The sequence below is a fragment of the Triturus cristatus genome, chromosome 5_1 (assembly GCF_964204655.1).
Source record: "Triturus cristatus chromosome 5_1, aTriCri1.1, whole genome shotgun sequence".
NCBI classification, from domain to species: Eukaryota; Metazoa; Chordata; class Amphibia; order Caudata; family Salamandridae; genus Triturus; species Triturus cristatus.
In genome coordinates, this window is record NC_140587.1 from 295,544,398 (window position 1) to 295,567,383 (window position 22,986).

The 22,986-nt window shown below is 45.0% G+C and overlaps 1 protein-coding gene across 10 annotated transcripts in view; it reads left to right on the forward strand.

Annotated features, from left to right (window-relative positions):
- MTSS1 (MTSS I-BAR domain containing 1) overlaps positions 1 to 22,986 on the forward strand; it is a 495,007-nt gene that overhangs the window by 452,264 nt on the left and 19,757 nt on the right. For 4 of the 10 annotated variants that reach the window (XM_085604969.1, XM_085604972.1, XM_085604973.1 and 1 more), the window contains exons 10-11: positions 14,933 to 15,143; positions 17,142 to 17,261. In XM_085604969.1, coding sequence (XP_085461095.1) covers positions 14,933 to 15,143; positions 17,142 to 17,261 — 331 coding nt within the window. The remainder of the gene's footprint in view (positions 1 to 14,932; positions 15,144 to 17,141; positions 17,262 to 22,986) is intronic. The other 6 variants (XM_085604971.1, XM_085604976.1, XM_085604979.1 and 3 more) reach the window with 3 other exon arrangements.

Below are 22,986 nucleotides of genomic sequence, written 5' to 3' on the forward strand. Positions count from 1 at the left end.
GTCCCTTTCGGCTCTCCATTTTTTTCCCTCAGAAAGAAATCTTAACTCTGTGATAGTTGGTGCATGGGCCCTAGGCCCTCATGCACGCTAAAATAACGTGACACAGACACAGCTAGATACAGGGTAGAACTGGCCACGAGCACGTGTGCTCGGCCCCTTTTATTGTCAGGGCCACCGGACTGGTGACGCCTGTGAGGTGTGGGCGTAAAGTGTGATTGCAGTACACTGCTGAACACTAGACCAGTGATCCGACGATCACTACATCCCTCCCAAACTTTCTTAAAAGTCAAAACAAAGTCCAAACCTGTGGGAGGGAAATATAAGTGAATCAAAATACAATACAATAACAAAAACTTCCATGGAGTCTCTTTAGCTGCTTGCCAATCGCCGACAATGGCATCCTTGCAGTCGGGACCACTAGTTCTCTCTTTGGCACAATGTCAGGGTGCCCGGTGGATTGAGTCTTTCTTGGACTCACCACGTGGAAGGGTATTCCACAGTCTCTCTCTTCCTGTTCTACATACAGTGAAGGTACATGTGGAGTGATGGTGGACAAGGTATGTGTTGTCTTCCACCAAACAGTCCTGGTTAATGTATTCCCTCCATATGGGTAGTCGTTATTCTCTCTGCAGATAGGTTTGCAGTTGCAGGACGTCCCTCTCACGGATGCCCCTCTCTCGTGGGTATCCCCTCTCACAGGATGACCCGGAGGCCCTCTTCTGCCAGGCTTCCACTGGACTGGGTGAACTTCCGCCGTGTCACTCCAAACACGGAGGAATCGCTATGGGCCACCTCTCGTGTCCCACGCTCTGCCTGAAAGGGTTGTTGTTGGCTCCTGCCCTTTCACACGAGGTGAGGTCAGGATCATATCGGCGACGGCACGGACTGGTTGCGAGTACCCGCTTGCCGAGGCTCACAGCGGCGGACTGAGCATAGCCAGGGCCCTTGAGGTGGTGCGGCGACCGACTGTGCTGCTGCCGAGTAGACTTTCCTAGGCGGCCGCCATTTCCTGCTTCAGGGGACGGTGGTGCTCCAGTTTGGTGCGGAGCCCCGGTGAAGGAGCCGGTCTGAGTGCGGCGAGGGAGCCGGGCCTTGGAGTGGAATGAGTGGCTCCGAGACCCCATGGGAGCTGGGTGCTGCAGGAGGACTGGCGGCCGCATCAAGAGACTAGTGAGTACCCCACGAGTGCGTGAGGCGCCGGCTGCCATTTCACGGATCGGCCGCACATCTGCAGGAAGCAGCGTTTAGGCGCTGAGTGAGTGGCGGGGGCGCCTCGCATCAGCAGCTCGTGTATTGGGAGGCAGCAGGATTGTCGTGGCGAGGCAGTGAGGCTCTGTGAAGGATTCAGCCTGCTTGGAGCGGTACCGGTTTCTGGGCTGTCTTTGGCGCCAGCGCATGGCCGTTCTACTGCCGCGTGAAGCACTCTGCACGCCATCATTGCAGGCCAGACCGAGTCCTGGGTGTGTCGCCTGGGGGGGCCTGGGCGCGAACCTGTGGCGATCTGCGGTGCTGGTGTGCCCCTGTTGTCCTGGGACTGCGACGCCAGGGCTTTCCCGGACGGCGTGAACGCTGTCCTTGCAACCGGGGAGTGTGATAGTCCTCGCCGGTCCGGCCGTCCTTCTGCCCAGACACCGCACTTGATCCCTCTGCATTGCGCTACGTCTACCCAGGCGCAGCTATCTGGCCTAAGGGGGCATGGTGGCAGCACGCAACTGGAAGGAGAAGACTATGAAGGAGCTGCTAATGAAGCAAGCGGGGTCTGCTGCAACATCTGGTGAGCACCATCCGGGGCTGCGGAAGGCGATAACTCCCCGGCAACCAAGGCGTTCATGCTGGAACTCTGTGCGACCATCAAAGAGGATATCCAGGAGCTCAAGGGTCAACTTGGCGCAGACCTTCGCGAAGTGCGGAAAGATGTGGACGAAATTGGGGAGCGAGTAGCCACGCTGGAAGAACATAATGTCCACCGCAAGGAGGAACTCCACCACCTACAGCAAGCTATGCTGTGGCTCTGGCAGCAACAGCTAGATCTACAGGCCCACACAGAGGATTTGGAGACCCCTCCTAGCGCAACAACATGCGAATCAGAGGCGTTCTGTGGAAGGAGGAGGGGGATGACCTCATGGCCTATGTGGGAGCGCTTTTCAGGCAAGTGTTGGGAGAGTCGGAGTCGGACATTCGGATGGATCGTGTTCACAGAGTGGACCTCCCATCGGGCACCAACTCTCCTACACCGGACATCCTTGTGTGTGTACATGACTCAACTGAAGGAGCGTATCATCCGGAAAGCGAGGGACACACAGTTCATACAGTTTTGGGACCACTCTCCGGCCATATTTCAGGATCTGGCGGCCTCCACACTCCTCAAGCAGCGTGAATTCAAAGCAGTCACCGCGCACCCCCGAGAGCAAGGCATCACCTACTCCTGGGGGCACCCCTTCCATTTCATTTTCGAACTCCGGGGAAAGCTGCTGCAGATCCGCTCTCTAGAGGAAGCCATGAAGGTCCTCGGCCTGGAGTGCACAACGTCGACGGATCAAGCAGAGCGGCCTAAGGATCCCAACCCCCGCCACACGCTGAGATGGCAGAGAGTTGGAAGGGCAGCCACAGCCCAGAAGCCTGACCAGGCCGCCAGTGCCAAAGAGCGGGAGGCAGTGATCTTGTCACTGTCATAAACAACGGAGTGTCCGGGCACCCCATGAGGTACTAGATGAATGGCTCAGGAATGGGGGCCTACTTGGGTGTCGGGGGGGACGGGTGAGTTGTCCTGAGTCGGTTATAGACAGCCTTTCTGCGGGCGGGTGGGTTTGACTCTGGCCCGCTCTGGGCGGGGCAGCTGCCTGAGCCATGTCCTCCTGGTTTTTCCGTACCTTGACAAACTTTGGTCATTTTCTGCCTTTGCTATTTGATTGGAACTCTTGTTTAGACGGACTGGAGTCCTTTCCGCACTGTTGCGGTTTTTCTCTTTTTGTTATCACGACTGACCGGTATAAGACAGGTCTGATGCTGCCCTTATTATTCCTACTGTTTCGTATTGGGGATTGTTTTTTCTATTTTAGGGTCGGGTGGGTTTCCTCCTCAATGAATCCTTTCGCCAACCACGTATACAACAGTTGTACACGCTTAGCCATTCTTTGCCACCATGTTCTCCCTACCTTATCGCCACCTCTGAGCTGCGTTCCCTTCTGAAAGCGCTTCTAACCCCTCCCCTCCCACATGGATCTTAAAATAACTAGCCTCAATGCTTGGGGCCTTAATAATCCAGTCAAGCGGAGAGCGGTGCTGTCACTGTTGGAAAACTCGGGGGGGGGGGGGATGGGGGGGGGGAATTCTATGCCTCATCCAAGAAACCCATCTCCTGCTCTGACACCCACCGCATGCGACACAGATACTTTCTGAAGTAAATCGCAGGTGAGCAAGTTGTAGATTTCATGTACATTTATTCAGTCCGGAGAAGACCGCTTGAACAACCACTTCCAGACGGTTCACAGAGATGATCCCAAACCGTCAGGAGTGGAACATAGAACACAAGAAGACTCATAACATTCTACAGTAATGTGTGACAGTAAATAATGTGGACACTACACACCTTCCCCCTTTGAAAGTAGTCTTCTCATGAATGACAATTAAAATCTAACGAAATCATTCATCTTAGCAGGTAGTTTCCTAATGCGAGAACTTTTCCTTGGAACAGATATTTCTTCATTCTGAACAGGTGAACATTCCACAGGAATAACATTTTGGTTCACAATAGGAACAGTACTTGGTGCCACAACAGTATCCGGACTCAGGGTTGATTTTACAATAGTATCACAAGTACCAAGGTCGTGAGTATTAGGAGATGGAACACAAACATCAGGTCCAGAATCAAAACAACCAAGAGTGTCTAGAAAATTTTGAAAATCTTCCTTTTCCTTAATTACAGTATCTTTTTGCAGAAGAACAAATGGTTTACTAACAACATCATTAGACCTGTACATAGATACCCGTCTGAAATTCCAAATTTTCCCACCTTGTACTCTGACAGCTTTGCTAAACACCTCCGTTACTTTGACAGGGTCAGACCATTTGGACCATCTTTTGTCAGGACTACCACATTTAACACATACCAAATCACCCACTCTAATCTTACGGTTCAACGGACGATTTTTGCAAGTATCTCTTCGCATTTTGTCTTGATATTTTTGGACACGTTCTCTGACTAATTTAAAATCCAAAATTGGGTCATGAAGATTGTTTGTTTTCAACGACCAAGGCATGAGCTTCAAACTAGGTTTCCTTCCCATCCTCGTCGCCAACATGAAGTAAATCGCAGGTGAGCAAGTTGTAGATTTCATGTACATTTATTCAGTCCGGAGAAGACAGCTTGAACAACCACTTCCAGACGGTTCACAGAGATGATCCCAAACCGTCAGGAGTGGAACATAGAACACAAAAAGACTCATAACATTCTTCAGTAATGTGTGACAGTAAATAATGTGGACACTACACTTTCCTTATCAGTACTGGTCCTCTATGACCAGCAAGCGGGGAGGAGTGGCCATTCTAGTGGCCAAACACTTCAGGGGTTCAGTAGTCTGGGCCCGTCACGGAGATTAAAGGACGTCTTCTAGCCCTGTGCCTCCAACTAGGCTCCTCCTTCTGCACCATCGCGTCTCTCTACTCCCCTAACGAACGCCCGGAGAAATTCTTACTAGAGGCCTGCGCCGAGGTATTGCGTTCTCCTGGCCCAGTGGTGGTGGTGGGTGGTGACCTCAATCTAGTGATGAATGGGGACTTGGATCGTTCTGGTTCTCGCACTGGGGGCGCAGGTGCCCTCTCTGCGACGGGCAGGGACTGTCTACGCGATGCCGGAATTAGGGATGCCTGGCGCGGTCTGCACCCGAACGACAGGGACTATTCATACTACTCGGCCGCACATAAGACGTACGCTTGGCTTGACCATTTCCTGGTCTCCTCTGCTGCTTGGACCTTCGTCACGGGGTCCACCATTGAGGCGAAGGCCCTCTCTGATCATGCGCACATTACCCTGTCCCTATGCTTCCCCTCTGAGCATTTTGCTTCTGAGTTGCGGTGGCGCCTGCGAGACTCCTTACTTAGGTCCCCGGATGTAATTGCAGACATTAGGCGCTGCATTACTGACTATATAGCAACTTATGACGGGGGGGACACACCACTCTCCTCAGTATGGGAGGCGCTTAAATTAGTCGTCCGCGGGGCTCTCATAGCTGAAGCTACCTACGACAATAAGACCAGGCAAACGAAGCGCGCGGACCTGGAGGCTACACTTCGAGAATTGGAGGCCATACATAAGCGTACGGGCGCTCCCCACATATGGCGCCAACTAGAGAAAGAACGCCTCCAACTCCGTCATCTCACTATTGAATGCGCTGAACACGCCGTGGTTCGCCTCAAACATAAATACTTTGTGGGCTCCAATAAAGGGGGCCGTATGTTGGCGCACTGCCTGCGGAGCCAGCAGGAAGCACACTCTGTCTCAACAATCCGTGACGAATCTGGTCAATCCCTCTCGGGTGACTCCCAAATAGTGTCGGCCTTTCGCTCCTTTTATAACTCACTCTACGCTGCGGATCTCTCTCTGCACCCGGTTCCCATGAGCTATCTCGGAGAAGCAGCGGTTACAATCTTGCCCGCGGGCGAGGCAGATGCCATGGAGGCGCCTATCCGCACAGAGGAAGTGATATCTGCGATTGCACGGCTGCAGTTACAGAAAGCGCCGGGGCCTGATGGCTTTAGTGCCCTCTTTTATAAAATCTTTTGTGCGGAGCTTGCCCCCTTGCAAACCCGTTTATTTAATTCCTTTGCAGACACTGGGTCCCTCACCCCTTCTGTGCTGCAGGCATCTATATCGGTTATCCCTAAACCGGGTAGAGAGCCGGAACTCTGCAGTTCCTACCGGCCGATCTCCTTACTGAATATAGACGCTAAACTATTCTCTAGTATACTTGCACACAGATTGAATCCCCATATGCCAGGTCTCATAGACCCAGATTAATCCGGTTTCATCCAAGCTTGGCAATGTGGCGACAATACCAAACGCATTTGTCACCTCATTGACAAAGTGCACTGGTCGAAGGAGGAAGCCCTTCTCCTAGCGATTGACGCAGAGAAGGCGTTTGACCGTGTGCGTACCTCTTTGCGGTTCTTGAACGCTTTGGGCTGGGACCAAATTTCCGATCTTGGATTGCGAGCAATTACAGCGTGCCACAAGCGGCCATTCGGTTCAATGGGGTCCTCTCTGATCACTTTGCAATTGGGCGGGGAACACGTCAGGGCTGCACTCTTTCTCCCCTACTTTTCGCCCTAAATATGGAGCCATTGGCCCAGCGTCTCCAAGACAACCCTCTCGCACATGGTATCCCATTTGGCTTAGATCGGCACCTTATTAGTTTGTATGCGGGTGACCTTATTTTTTCAGTGGCACAACCTCTATCCTCTCTGCCGGCTATTGTGGACGACCTCCAAGTATTTAGCCAGTTTTCCGGCTTCAAAATTAACATGCAGAAGTCACAGGTGCTCAATCTCACTGCTACTCCTCGGACGGTGGAGTCCCTCCGAAACCGGTTTGCCTTTGACTGGGTGTCGGGAGGCATTACATACCTTGGGCTGGTCCTCCACAAAAGTCTAACAAAAACCGCAGAGATCAATTACTCGGCCTTGCTAAAATAGATTTGCGCAGATCTGCGCGATGGCGCCGCCTTCCTCTGACATGGTTTGGGAGATTCTCCGCGGTTAAGATGAACGTACTACTGCGTGCACTTTATTTATTTCAAACCCTACCGCTAGAACCCCCACCGCACGTCCTTCGGCAGATACAATTAGCAATAGAAGGGTTCGTCCAAGGCAAGTCTGCACCTTGGTTACGGAAAACGAAATTTCAACGCCCTAAGAACGCTGGGGGTCTGGCTCTCCCTGATATTGCTCGATATTTCTACGCTTCCCATCTGCGTTATTTGGTGGAGTGGAAACGCCCCATGACTGAGAAATATTAGGTGTTCATGGACCAGACGGTAGCGGGTCACCGTATTTGGCGAGATGCCTGGATGCCGCGACCGGGGCCTATATTCCTCTCCTGTCACGCGTCCCACGATGCTTGCTTGGGATAGGGTTTCCCGGAGAGCTAATCTGTCCACTTTCCCTTATCCTTTGACCCCGCTTTTCATGAACCCAGCCTTTCGGCCAGGTATGAATAATAAGGCGGCCGCGCGCTGGATTGAAGGGGGTTGTAAACGACTGGGCCATAATTTCGATCTTCAGGGCCTGATTCCTTTTGGGGAACACCGATCGGACTATAATTTGTCTGAGACAGATTTGTATCTACCCTCCCAGATGATACACTGGATATCTGGGCCTGACACACGATCCCTTGCGCTCCGCCCAATGTTGCAGTTTGAGAAATGGATCATTCGTAAAAAAGACGACAAACGCCTTATATCGGAAATTTATGCCTTCCTTACCGCGGTCCTTCCCAAAGCGCGTACTGCTGGACAGAAACGCTGGGAGACAGAACTAGGCCGCACGCTATCTGACAAGGAGTGGGAGGATGTTTTTTATCGGGTACACCACACTTCTTACTCCTCAAGCCACACTGAAACGTCCATCAAGATCGCGACACACTGGTACTATACTCCTGACAGGGTCTCCAAATGGCAACCTCAGTGTGATGGCCTCTGTTGGAGGGGATGTGGTAATCCAGGGTCTCTTATCCACCTACTCTGGCACTGCCCCAAACTCACCCGCTACTGGGAACAGATACTTGATGACATTGACAGGGCCTTCAACACCTTCATACCCCGGCTCCCTGCGTACACTCTTCTAGGCCTTCCTAACGCAATATCCTTCCCTATGCGCTCGCTTAGGGGGGTGACAAATGGTGCTGGCATTAAATGCGGTACACAGAGTGATACTGGCACGGTGGAAGTCTGACAAAACTCCGGAACACATACACTGGATACATCAGCTATGGAACCTTTTAGCGATGGAGAAACTCTCCATGGCGGCTGCGGGGAAGACCGCAGATTACGCCAAAACCTGGGCTCCTTTCTTGACTATTCTCTCCACAGAATTTAGGGAACTGACTTGCCCACAATACCTCCGCATTCTCAAATTGGTTCCTGGTGACACTTCTATTATCCCATAAGTGTGTATGACATTGGGCCCCCCCCCTTCCATTTCCCAACACGGTGCCTTTGCTGCAGCGCACAGGGTACCTGGGCTGATAACCACCCTTTTCAAGTGACTCATTGAGGAGAAGGGGAGGGCGAGGGTCTGGTTTTGATTTCTTTATTGTTTTACGCCATTTTGGTTCCATTTAATGTTGAACTTCGACATTCTACACAGAGACTACGGCCCCATGGGCCGCCATACGGCCTTGTGACCTCCTGCTATCCAATTAACGTGGGCGTTCGCCCGCAACCCTGTCTACCGACTATCACCTTGCTTAAGACGTGGCCGGCCCTGTTGGGTTGTAGGCGGCTTGCTGTGTATAATATCCGAAGCTCTACTGTTCGCCTTGATTTACCTGCACAGCTGAAATTTAATTTGCCGGCCCGCTGGGTTGTAGGCGACTTGTTTTGTTCTCTGTCTGTATAATGTCAATAAAACAGATTTAATACTAAAAAAAAACTAAGTGCTTCAAGGCCTCCTTAGTGAGAGAAAGTGGTATATAAAGGCAGTTACAATACAATAAATCTCTCTATATAAAGTAGCTTTCGGTCAACCCTCCCCAACTATTGGTCTGTTTATCTGTCATTCACATTTTGTTTACACCCACCACAGTGTACTGCATTGGGAAAAGGTTCAACCCACGTTGTTTCTGTTCACGGTCAGCTGGTTGGTTTTTACTTATTTATTTGTTTTCCTAAATTTAGGCATGCCACCTTTAACGGAGGAATTTTTTTGTTTCGTAGACATGTGGGCTTACTAAGAACATACAGGAGCTTGGAACCAACCCTTTGCTTGCCATAGATCAGATTTCCTATGAATGCATAAATGAATAGTGGCATTTGTAAGGCGCACAACTACTACTAGAATGGCCCAGGGCCAGGCAGAATGGTGGGGAAACCAGCTTAATCTTTGAACAGGTGGGGTTTCAGTTGTTTGCAGAAGATATTTTTGTCGGAAATGCATCTAAGAGCCAAAGGGAGTTTGTTCCAATGTTTGGCTGCCAGTACTGAGCAGGCTGAGCTGCCCCATTTCTTTTGCCTAGAAAATGGAATAAACAACAGATGTGCTGACTGTAACCTCAAGGATCTTATAGGGCAGTAGGGGGTCGTTTGTCTCGTAAGTATTTAGGGCCTATCTTGTAGAAGGCTATGTGCGCCACCGTTAGTCCTTTGAAAGTGACTCTCTTCTTCACTGGAAGTCCGTGCAACAGGCTTTGATAACGAGATATTGAAGCATGTTCAGGAAGGTTAAAGAAGAGGCGTATGGCCATATTGTGAATGTTTTGTAATTTCTGAATGAGGTAGTCTGGGACTCCGAAGTATAAGATGTTAGCGTAGTCGATTCTAGATAGTATCCTATGGAGCCTGCACCACAGTTTTGTGGGCTTCCCAAAGCAGGAGTCTGAGGAATTTGTTTAGCATCCTGAGAATCCAACAAGATGTTTTAAACACAGCTGAGTTCTGTGGCTTGAGTGATAGACTTGTGTCAATAAGAACACCTATGTTTCTTGCCACTTATGCTGGGGGAGGAGGTGAAGAGCAGTTGCCAGGCCAAGACACAGACCAGCTGGGCAGGGGGTTATTACCAAACAGCAGGACCTCAGTTTTATCGAGGTTGCATTGCAGGGAATTAGCCTTCAGCCATCCCATCACTGCTGTCACACAGGCAGCGATGTTTGGTTTTTCCTTGGGCTCCTATCACTCATTTGCCTACTCCTTATGCATGTCCCAGCTTGTGTGTTTTTTCCTCCCATATCATCACTTTTTGATTGGGTGGCTTCTATGCTTCCACAGCAGTACTTTTTTTCTTTCTTTCGATTAAGCACTCCACGAGCTTGCTTTTTTAAAAAAGCTGCCTCCCTTGTGTACTTCTCTTCCCTTGCACTTCTTGTTGCTGTCTGGTGACCAAGTGCTTCTCCCCTCCATCTCCATGTTGTGTTTGCTCTGGTGTCCCCCCACCATCCCATAGCTTTCTCACCGGTGTGCTTTTCCCTCGCTTGCTCCCTGTTGCTTCTCCCACTGCTTGCTTCTCCACCCCACTATCCGTGTTGCCTCCCATCACTGCGCCCTCCTGTCTCTCCTTTTTCCCCTCCTTTTCACCATGTGCTCCCTTGTTGCCAACTTGAAAGTGTGTGCTTCCTCTCGCCTGCTCCATGTTGCTCTTTTGTTCGTTGCTTTTCCTCCCTCCCATGCCCCTGTTGCAATCTCCTGTTTTGCTTCCCCCATGTTGCCAGGACCGGTAACTAAAGAAAAAAAAAATGGAGGAAAAAAAGGACCTGTGTCATTTTGTAGGCATGTGCTTGCATGGGGCGCGTGCCGACAAAATGACGCGAGTGCCGTGTCATAGGCTTTTTAACAATCCTTTTGCCATATGGCAAAACATCGGGGATGCTGTGCAGCATGGCTAAAACTGTTTGCAAAGTCAGTATGTCCCAAAAGCTCGTTATTATTTCTACTGCTATATGTTTGCAAAATTAAATGAAAAACAAACATGTTGCAGGCTTGCAAAAGCTAGACTTATTGGCTTTGACCATGCTTGTTAAAGCATTTGCTTAACTAAAAGGAAGGTGTCATTTTGGGCTGGTGGCAAATAAGTTCTTTAGACTGGCAGAAAAACCCTTTGCTTCAGTGGCGGTTCACATAAAGTAAAACAGGTATAGCATTGCAGAATTAAAACAAAGCTCCAGTGAGCATCAAAAACGCATGCGCTGGTTTGTCTTAAAGAGCATGGAACATCCACTGTCATCACGCACTTCCTGTGGTGCGTTTTATAAATAGTATTTTACCCCATGAAGGTGTACTTCACCATACAAAATTGTGGGCATGTACAACTGCATACTTACATGTTCATAGTATCCCAGTTTGTGCTTGCGCAAGGGGATGTTCGGATTTGATAACAAAGCAAGTACAGCTGTTGCAGCATCTGCAAGCTTTCAGGTTCCCTACTGCTGCATACTAACTTGAAGAATGTATAGATCAGCATGTAAATGAACCCTTTCTGACAGTTGCCACATGGGTCTGTTTGAGTGTAGTCTTCGAACCATAGCATTAAGTGAAAACAGTGTGGGAGTCAATTTAAAACTTAATGTATATTGTAAGGGATTCCCCAATATACAAGTAGGATCATACAAATACATGGGAGTATTATTTGATGATAAAGGATCTTTTCTCCCACATAAGACTGATATCCAAAGGAAAGCAAATACTTTGATGGCTGCATTTAGAATCTTGCAGAAAACGCTAGGAGAGCTGAGTTACCAACCGTTCTTAAAAGTAATATCTGCAAAACTATTTCCAACTTTAACATATGGTAGCGAAGCGCTGTGCGGGAAAGACTTTGAGATTATCAATAATGCGGTGACAAACACTTTAAAAACTCTTTTATCTTCCTCACAATGCATCACCGGCGCAGATAAGATTGGAATTTGGAATAACTAACCAATTATTCGAAAAGGCCGATTTTTAAAAGTATGGAACAGAATACAAAATGAAACGTAAATCAAATGTCCCAACTATTATGGCAGGAAATAAATGCAAATAGGAAATCACATGCCTGGAAATATTTACATGCTGCACTTGATGAATACTCAGCGACTCCTATGTGGAACACTTCAATAACTACAGAATCATTCTAAAATCTAATGAATGGTTTCACAAAGGTGAAAGTACAACCATACCTGGAAACCCCATGGTCTCTGAAGCACAAACGAATCTTCACAAAAGCTCGCTTTGGTGCATTTCCCGGCCTGTGTCATCTTATGCCGTGGCTAAGAACAGAGGAATTGTCGCTCTGTCGCTTATGTAAATTGGGAGAGGAGAACATTATCCACTTGCTGTGTGTGTGCCCAGAACTGAAAACTGAAAGAAAAACTATTCTTAAGAGGCACTTTAACGCACAAGGATTTCGGACTTGCAGGCAGGCCTTGATAAAGTGTTTACATTCTGACGATATAACACTGAACTCAGCTTTTGTAAAGTTTTTAGTAAGAACTGGAACAATATTAGACCAGCAAAATAAAATTGACACGTACTGTATGTTGTATTAAATATGTAAATAGTATTATGAAATTGATATCAAATTTAATCTACCTAAAAATATTGCTTCATTTATTCATGGTTTTACTACTTATTCGTTTTTTCTTTTTTTAACTTGGACTTTTATAGCTGGAATGCTTGTTATCACATTGTAAGATTTTAATTAATCAAACAATAAAGAATAAATGAAAAATGAATGATTCCACTGTTTCACACTATTGTATAGTCTAGAACTAATGTAAATGTTTGACTATGTTATAGTGGACTAAGTACTGATTTCTGAGTATACTCCTCGAAAGTTAGTTGCAGTATCATTACTCCTATTCTTTTAGTCTAGTGCCTGGGAAAAGTAAAGGATTATATTAGAGCTCTTTTGTCCAGCATCATGGCATCCAGTGTTGACACCTGATGTCAACAGCAGTCTAGCAATTTATTAGAATTGTGTAGACCCAGTTTACAGTAGGAAATGCACACCCTCCACACATTATACCGTGCACATGGAAGTGTAGTCGTGTTTCAGCTGTATCAGGCCTGCCAGGAACAAACTGATGTCCATTCCTAAAGCCATACATTAACCAACGATCTGGTGTGTGATCAACTATGGACAATGTCTGTTATTTTTGTTGAAGTTCAGATTCACAAATTTATATCTGCACTTGCCAAGTTACAAAATCAGTATGTGAAATGTGCTATTACTCGTTCATTTTAAAGCTGCACTGTTTATTGTTCTTCAATGTTTTGATCAATATGAAATATTAATAAATGTTATGGTGTCCGTAAAGATGATGTAATGAGTCAGATTCTTGAATTTCCTTCTGTTGGATATATAAAATATAATTCTCTAATGTCTTTAAAGTGTTGTTTCAATGCTGTCAAAATAATTTAGCAATGTTTGAACACTGTCCGCGTCTTACCCTAAGAACTGTTTTCGTTCAGTAAAACAGTTGAAGAGCATGCTCTTTATGGTGTCTGTGCAGCGTTGTTTTGTGGCATTCGTAAAACAGCAAATGTTGCTCTGCTCAGCAGGTTGTGCTTGAGTAGCATTCTTGTTATTTCTACACACTGACCCTGTTCTCTCCTGTATGCATTAACAATGCAGTGGACTCTGCTCTCATGTGTGAGCTGTAAGCTGCACATTGTGGGGCCAGATCGCAAAATGTGCACTTATTTTTTCTGTTTGTTGTTTGTGGGTGTGCGAAGTGTTTCTATGTCTCAGTATACTTGTTTCCCTCGTACCCATGCCTAGAGGTGTGATATCCTAAACTGGCCCCCCAGTAGACTTGGGTGAAGCTTGAGTTCTGCTGGTTTTGTAATTCCTACAAAAGTCTTTTGTGCAAATGAAGTTTGAAATCTAGTGACCTTCTCTTGACATGATGGCTAGTTATTTCCCTAGCCACTCAATCTTGTAGGTAATTAACGAAACTAAAAGCACTACAGTGAAACAGTGATTGGAAGACCCCCAATTAAATGCAATGGGTAAAATAAGAAAGAATCCGTTCGCGGGTTCATGGAGTGCTATTAGTTAATGAGCCTTTTATAAAACAGGAAACCATCTTGAGTTCCATTTGATGCCCAGTGAGACACTGCGGTCTAAATTCTCTAAGAAAAGTGTCTGCACTTGCATATCTTCCTGATGGCCTTCATGACATTCTCAGCCCCACTTTGAAAGCCTTAATGTCTTCTTTTGTTAATATTCGCACATCGAGTCTCGCCGTTAAATCTAGAGATTGCATGACCGTAAAGGGAGTTTGTTTTTTAAAGCATACACAGTAGAACTGACTGAGTATTGGAAGGGGAGCAGAATGACACAGTGGGTCCAAGTGTCTCACTGTTTCAGGACGGAGGGCCTTACACACCTCAGCTCGGGCCCCTGCTGACACTGATCAAAAAAGAGAGTGCAAGCTCCTACCTACCCTTTTGGTTATTGGCGAGCCTTTTAGAGAGGGGTTGTTCTTTTTTATGCTTAGAGAGTTATGACCTACTTCCATTTGCTAACTGTTTGTGTGTGAGGGTGTAGTGCAGGGGGGTGCAATGATATAGGCTACAGCTATCTTATTGGGTGACTCATCAGATTTTATTGTGCCTCCCCCCCTACCCCAGTGATAGTTACAAGGAGAATGGGGGATAATTCAAACCACTAACAGGTTAGAAGCTTGCACTTTGATCTTTTTTGATCCGTACCAGGAGGGACCGGAGGATGAAGCATGCTACGTATTAGGTAGATGAGGGCCTTCGTCCTGTAGCAGTGAGACACTTCGACTCTGTGTCTTTCTGTTTCCCTTACAATAGGCAGTCAGTTCTGGTGTTTGCTCATCATAGAAGGTTGTACTGAGAGTTTCTTTAAACTCCTCCTGACCCTGATATGTGTGATGAGAGGATTTATTAAACCTTAGGTAGGACTTTTTAAAAGCATTGACTAGACTAGGCATTCAATCACCAGCCATAAAAGTACTTCACAGTTGTCATACTTGGTAGTCGAACCATTCCTGGTGCTTAGAGCGTTTATTCTAGCAAAAAAGATACTGCACCTTTTTTGCTTGTTTATTTTTTTATGTTTGATCTTTTTGTAACCGCTCATGCAACCCCCCCTGCTCAAAACCTGTGGAATGTTAATTGTTTTGTACTTGGTCTTTTCCCCCAATCCTGCACTCTCCCTCACCTCTTGTCTTTTCCTTCACCACCTCTCTCCCTTTCCCTTTCGTCTCTCACAGCAGTCTGAACAGCGTTAACAGTAGTGATTCCAGATCCAGTGGTTCGCACTCTCATTCACCCACTTCACACTATCGCTATCGCAGCTCCAACCTACCACAGCAGCCCCCTATGCGGCTGTCCAGCGTTTCCTCTCACGACTCAGGATTTATGTCCCAGGACGCTTTCCAGTCAAAGTCGCCGTCCCCTATGCCTCCCGAAACCTCCACGCAGGTGAGCAATGCCTTTGTGCACTTTCTGTTTTTTTAGAGATTCAAAGCTTGTAAATTGATGCAGATGAGCAGGTAATATATGAGAGATAAATGTGCAGCTTCACCTGAAAGTATAAATTAGTCTACAATAATAAACACACAAATGTAAACTAAAAAGTATAGAGCACACAAAATGGCTGCCTCCTAAAACTGTGCTATAACAAAATTCCCAAGTCCATCTAATCTCATTCCACACCTGTTGTAGGATGGGATAATTGACAATCCAACTGCAGTCCAGCAGAGTTGGGTTCAAGGGCTTGATGGTGGGCGTTGGTGAATGTTGATATTTTTTCAGATGATATGTATTCTTATGGTCTTCAATACAATAAGCAATAGACGAGAACAGAAGATGCATTACTAGTCCTATCAACAAAATGTGTGCCTATAGTCTGCCACTTTACACTTCAGGTGGACATGTTTTCAATATGGAACACAGCGCAGACACCAACATTCACAACTGTCTTTTAGATGTGTCTTTGTGCCCACTGCAAATGGAAATTGTGCTCATTAGTCTGACTGTTCCTCCTTGAAGTTTGCCATATAGAACCTTCATAGAGTAATGGAGAAGGAACACTAGTGCTTCTTGCTCAGTTACAACTTGTGCAGCGTGGCGAGGAGGGCGTGGCGAGGAGGCGTGGCGAGGAGGGCGTGGCGAGGCTCTCTTTTACTTGGGTTTCAATCTGAAAATGTAAGGAGGCGGGAAAAAAATGTTTTTGAGTTTAGCATTTTGTTTCGAGTTTACAAAATATTTTTACCCTCTTGATAGCTTGTCAGACCCACCTCTGTCGTAGAGCTTCTACTGTGTTGGAAGTGATACAGAGCATTTCTTTCTTAGAAACTCCTTGCTTTACTAACCACATTACACTGTTTTACTTCGCTGTACAGCGGATAACAACATGCACGCTCTACGTTTCGAAGCACTAACATTTCCCTGGCTTTGAAACTACCTGTTTCAAACGTGCCTTGCTTTACCTTGAGTTCCAGCCTGGTTTATGTCTGACTTACCTGTAGCGTCCAGACAACGACATTTACAGGGCGTAGTTTGAATAGGTCCGTGTTGGCAGGTGGAGATGGTGTGTACTGCATGTTGCTTAATAGTAATGGTAAAGTTTGGTCAATTGTTGTACCTGGCATGTTTGTTTGTTCAATTTCCAAACCTAACAGTGGGAAGTCACTGAACTGTGATGCTGTTAATATGCTCAGAAAGACTTTGGTGATCTTTATTATCTATCTGTGTGACAAACACCAATAGAATTCATTATTCCTAAGCTTTTTGGTGGTGTTGCAGTTGCTGTATAATGTTTTTTGCTTGGCCCAGAAACTGAAGGTGTGTGAGCTCTAGAGTCAAATCACCCGTGGCAGTAATACCTTTGTTAGTTGTTCTACTTGTCGGGATCAGTAGAAATATGCACGTGGAGCTCAAGCGGCGCCATAATATAGCTGGGCCTAGCTCTGGCCCTGTGTTGCAAATTCAGTGCGAAGCCAGGCCCTCACTTAAACTACTTGCAATGAGCAGAGGAAACGCAAGTACTACAGATACTAGTTTATCTTTTCAGTGAGGACTGATCCTTGCCCCGTGGCAAACACAGGTATATTCAGAGATGCTGCAGCGGTGCTGGGACCTTGCTTTGAATGTTGCGCATGCTCTTCCTTTTGGGTGTATGGTCACGTTTTAGGCCTTCCTTTGAGACTGGGCTTTTTCCAAGCTGAATTATGTTAACACTAATAATGTTTATGTGGAAATTTGCAGTTCAGCCCAACCTTTGTGTCTGCTTTACTGCACATAAATGTCAGAATGCTGTAGATGTTTTAACAGTGTCTGAGTTTTTAACCCTTGCTTGTTTTTCTTACTTTCCATGTGTGTGCCTATACATGTATCTGTCTTCCTTTTCGTCCTGGCATGTGGTCTTTCTCCCATCCGCTCTTCCTTCTGGCTGCGATGCTGTGTTCTGTGCTGAAGAATTCCTCAAGCTCTGCCTCTTCTGAAGCCTCTGAGACCTGCCAGTCAGTGAGCGAATGCAGTTCCCCCACCTCGGTGAGCTCCGGCTCCACCATGGGGGCCTGGGCTTCGACAGATAAGGTGAATCCCTCCTCCCCGATACCTGTGCATTTGCATAGTTAACACAATGACAGCAGTGACTGTGACTAGAAGGCACCATGCTTCGGTATGACGTTCAGATACTCTGGAACAGAAAGAACGTGCTGTTTTAGTAAAGTCTTCAGTGTGAAGGAGGACTTCCATGGTTTGCTGCAAATTAAAAGTATACTTTCATCCTACACTTATAACAGTTCAGTCCATGTCTGAAAATATTTTGCTGTTGTACTATAGGAACCCCACACTCTCAAGCCATAAAGTAATGTTGCTTATCTGATTAAATTGCTTGCGCAACAGTGTCCTCACTATTTCACCTTTATTCAGAATTTAGTCAGGTTCCTCAAACTAGACATAATATTTTACAGTCATAGTCTTGATAATAGCAAAGGGAAATATGTGTTCATGCAAAACTCAATTTTTTTACCTTTAATTTATACCTGTGTCAGGAACCCTTGCGATTTAACAGCATTGTTTGAGAATCGGGAATTCCCAAAAGACTGAAAAGAATACAGGAAAAAAGTAAATAGAAGCATTAGTAATAGGTCTGGCTTATGAATGAAAGTGCCTTTTGTCTCACTGATGGGTGTAGACACTCAATAAGCCATCATACACGCACTGCCACTCATCAGTCCACTGACTCATCCTTCCGTTAACCCTCTGACACAACCGTAATAAAGGACACACACACTCAACAACATATGCAGGGTAAATTAAAAGAATACAAGTAGAAGAAAGAAAAGATGCTGCCTACTAAACACAGCAGGCATATGTTTGAAACATCAAAACTAAGCATAGCAGTGGGTGTTCGTCTTACAAATGTATTGTAAATGCATTGTTTTAAAGTTCAAGCATGGCCGCCACATTTAGAACCAAGATGTTGGCCATCTTGGAATGGTAAAACAATGATATCCTATGGTCACCAGTATTCCATAACGATCTCCTGGTTTACAAGAAGTAGCCATGGGGAATGCAATGCACTGCAGCTAAATGAGCAGCATGTAAGCAACCCTTTAGCAGCGCCCGTAGAGCTGTAGTATACTCTTGAGAAATATTAAAATAAAAATAGGAGTCACAAAGAAATGAAAAGGGAACTATAAAAGAAGATAATTCAAACTAAAGCCCAACCAGCCCTAATACTGAAGCGCACTAATTGTCAGGTGGATGAGCATACATGATCAGAAAATGCCATAATTCACAGGCCAAAATAGCCAAGGACTGATGCAGACTGAACCATTACCCCATGCAGTGTGCCGTTATGGGAGGAAGCGGAGTGTAAATCATACTCAGATAGACCAATGGCAAAACATAGTGGACCAAAAGACCCTCTATGTATCTATATGTATGGATTTATGTAATTAGAAGATCCTAGAAAGAATTAGTACGGTCCAACTCTTGCCCCACTGAGGGTTGCCAGAGGCAGTAACCAACACCAAAGTCATTCCGTACAAAGGTAAGCTGACATTTCATGTAACAAAATACCTATCTGTAGGGTTTAATACAGAGAATAACAATCCACCCTTACATGCCTGTTGATTTTAATATATGGTTTTCACAATCCATATTTCAAGCCTAGTGTGTTTATCATAACGTTTTATAATGAAAAGATCAGGCCTGTGGTAACAGAAATAGTTTTCCTAGTGAACCTTTCAGGCTCATAGCTGTTATCAATAGCTTATCACCAAAACCAGTTCAGGCATTCTATACTCATCATAAGCTGTCCTACAAGAAAACCAGCAAGCATACAGTCATAAAGTTACATACTATACAAATAAGGATTCTGACAGTATATATCTTCCATGCCCAAAGTTTTTCAGAGGGGGTAACCAGCACCAAAATGTTTGCCGGTAATAAATCTGTGAGGTTCCAAGTGACACAATACCTATATGTAGGCTATAATACACTATAATTACAATCTACCCATAAATGCCGCTTGACTTTAACATATGTTTTTCACAATCAGTATGTCGGGCCTACTGCCCCATCGTAACTTTTCATTATAAACAGTCAAGCCTATAACCTCAATTCATTGGTGCCCCAACTACAAGATAAGCTCGTAAAGGTCCCCCAGGCATCATGGGGAACTTCAGAAATTGGACCCAACAAGCACAGGACCAAACCTACTTAGATTCACCCAGATTTATACACAAAGTTGGGCCCTGTTGGCCAAGTTGAAGTTCAACAAATAAGGGGTCACACATGATACCTCTAAGCAATTAGAAATGTAGGAGATATTCAATATAATCTGCAAGTGAAGGAGATTATCCCATTGTTATCAAGATATAAAGCCAAATAAAGATGCACTTGAAAGAAAATTACCTTTACCATTGGCTTGTCACCATAAGCAACTCAGACCTTCTGTGTTGGTTCATAAGCCTTCCCACAAGGTAACCATCAGGTATACCATAATAAATGTATAAAATACAACTGCCTTGATAATGAAAAATCCCTACTAATAGAGCCTAATAAGGATTACCATAGTGCAAATCGCCTATTCCTATGGTTTGTTCAGGTGGGTCACATGCACCAAAACCCTTACCTACTACCATGATTTGCAAGATTACATGTAACAAAGTGCCTGACTAGAGGTTTTTGCACAGTGTAAAAACAATCTACCCTCAAAAGATGTTTGCCTATAATACATACTTTTTACAATAAGTAAGTGAGGCCTAACTGCTTTCTCATAAACAGAACACTACTAAGGAATCTGACGTAACTTTTCTCAGTGAACTGATAATGCATCTACACCGTACCAGTGGCTTTACGCTGTATACAATATAGGCCTACAGAAGTACGCAGAAGCTGGCAACCATCAGACATACATTTATAAAATTACAAATATGTACACTATTACAGTTGGCAAAACACTATACAGCTCCTATCAATAGGGCCTAACATAATCATCACAGTTAAAATCTACTCCTAGGGTTTATCAGAGTGAGTGACTAATATCAAAACCCTTGCCTACAATGGTAATCTCTGAGATTATGTAACAAATACCTTTCTGAGACCTGTAATATAATATTGCACCAGTTCATCGTTCGAGGCCCACTGGCCTCACCATATGCTTTTCTAAATAAATAAACCAATCCTATTGCCTTTATAATAACTTTTCATAATAAACAGGCCTATGGCATCCGGCATAACATTTTCCTGTACACCAATAAAGCATATAGCTATTTTATTGGCTTGTCATCATAACAAACTCCGCATTAGTGTACTGAGTATAAGCTTTCCCACAAGGCAACCATCAGGCATAATTATAAGATTCCAAATGTATATAAAATGAGCTGGCAAAGCATAAAGCTAACCCTCCTAACAGGGATTTATTGTGATTCTCTCAATACAAATCTTTAGTCATGGTTTTTCAGTGGGGTATCGAACACTAAAAACCTTGACTACTAGCAATCTATGAGATTACATGCAACAAAAGGGCTTTAGTTCAGAGACAAAATACTGCATCCTTGAATGCCTATTGACTTTATCATATGTTTTTCATAGTCAACGTGTCAGACCTGCTGCCTTTCTCATAACTTTTCATAAAAAATAGTGAGGCATACAGCCTTTCTCATTGGCATGGCACCATATCCAACGTAAGCCCGTTTAACTGCGCAAATGTTTTCTACAAGGCAACAATCCAGCATACAGCTTAAATGTTCAAATGTATGCAAAATGACAGTTAGCAAAGCAAAATACCATCTCTCTAAAGAAATCCTTAACTGGATTATTTTAATGCATTACTTCTATCCCCTGCAGTTTGTTCAGGTGGATCACCCACAGTAAAACACTTGCCTACTCCAGTATTCTGTGAAATTACATATAAAAAGCAATGACCTACAGGCTTTAGCAAAGTGCAATAACACATGCTTTTCAAAATAAGTAGGTCAGGCCTACTGACTTTTTCGTAACGCTTCATAATGAACAGATCAAACCTATGAAATCTGGCATGCTTTTCTCAATAAACTGATGAAGCCATAACCTCTAAACATTGGTTTTACACTTTACTCAATACCGGCTTTCTAGTGCACATAAACTGGCAACCATCATGCATACAGTGATAAAATTAAAAATATGCAGAAAAATGCTGCCTGCAAAACAATATGCAGCCCCTCTCTATAGGGTCTAGCAAACATTCTTACAATGAAACGCCCACCACAGGGGTTGTCCGAGTGAGTGTGCAACGTCAAAACCCTTGACTACACTAGTAATCTTTGAGATTCCATGCAACGAAATTCCTAATTGTGTGCTTTAATATAGAGTACTAACATTTCACACCACGTTGTCTATCAACTTTAACATATACTTTTCACAATCAATACGTGAGACCTAGTGCCTTTATCATAACATTTCACAATAAACAGATCAGGTCCATAGCCATGATCCTTGGCTTGCCACCATAACCTAGTCGGTCCTGCTGCATCAAGTATGAACTATGCTACAAGCCAACAAGTGCAATACATGCAGTCTGTTCTCTGGGAGCACACACATTCAGCCCCATCAAATCCTGTAATCCTAGACATAAAAATCCATGTTGGTTAATGACTGTCCTCTTTTCTTTTGTGCTTCCTCCAGAGCACAACAGAACACAGTTTATCAAAGACATGTTAATTGCATCACAATGTCATGTGTACGTCCCTGAAAGTTCAATCTCAGGCGCATGGATAAATAAACAAAACTGTCACATCGACGTGGAGGGATACACACTTTTTTTTTGTGGAAGCAAACAACTTCTGCCCAATCAAAACATGTACTCCCGGCTCCCAACATGTGGGCGAAGCCAAAGCTCCTCTCCTGGTGATCCTCTCATAATTGTCTGATTTGTCTGGCAACAGCTCTGCTGTCCAGCCAGACCATGACATTTCAAATCCTGTACTGGTACAGAGCTTGAACGAATGGTGATATTTATAACGGGGTTAACAGTGAAGTCATGCCTTATCCTTTTCCTCTGAGTAATTCAAAATGTATGTTTCTTCAGAACGCATATGCTTTTCCCGAATGTTGCTTTATAATTTGTTAAATACAGTGTTTAATAAAAATTTGAAGTAATTGTCACAGATGCAAGGTTCTGGTCTTAAACATGAACCTCTCTTAAGAGAGTTGTTAGCAGATTATGGATCACACATGTAATAGGGTTGCACACCTGGCAATTTTATGTACTAACAAGCAGTTCACTAAGGCTATTTTGTTGCAGGGAAGAGAACATTTATGTTTTTTAAAGACAATCTAAGCAAATTTCTTGCATGATGGAAGGATGGTGAGCAGCACCTTATAAAGATGTACTTTAAGACCATGTTTGACCTTTTCCTGGGGATTATCTGTAAATTACTCCCACTGGGTCTTACATCATCAAGTCATTCAACACTAAATACATCCCCTTTGATCTGAGGGTGAAGGATTTTCAGTTGTGTTAGTCTTGCAACAGGTACTGCCATTTCGATATTAATTGCCTTTATTGCTGTAGTGGATGTTAAACATTACAAAAGCACATGGGATCTGATTTACTCCTGACTGTGCCTCCTATAAATCTGACCTCCGGTGTCTGCCGGTGCTATGGCCGCCATTACTGCCTGTATGTCTGTTTCTAAACGAGGCATTTTGTCAGCTGCTCATGGGATTCTCAGTTCATCCTTCTACCAGAACATGGTGCTTAGGTCAATGTAGAGCTAGTAAGCCTGGCCTGAAGGAGAAGGGAATATACTGAGTTAGTGTGTTG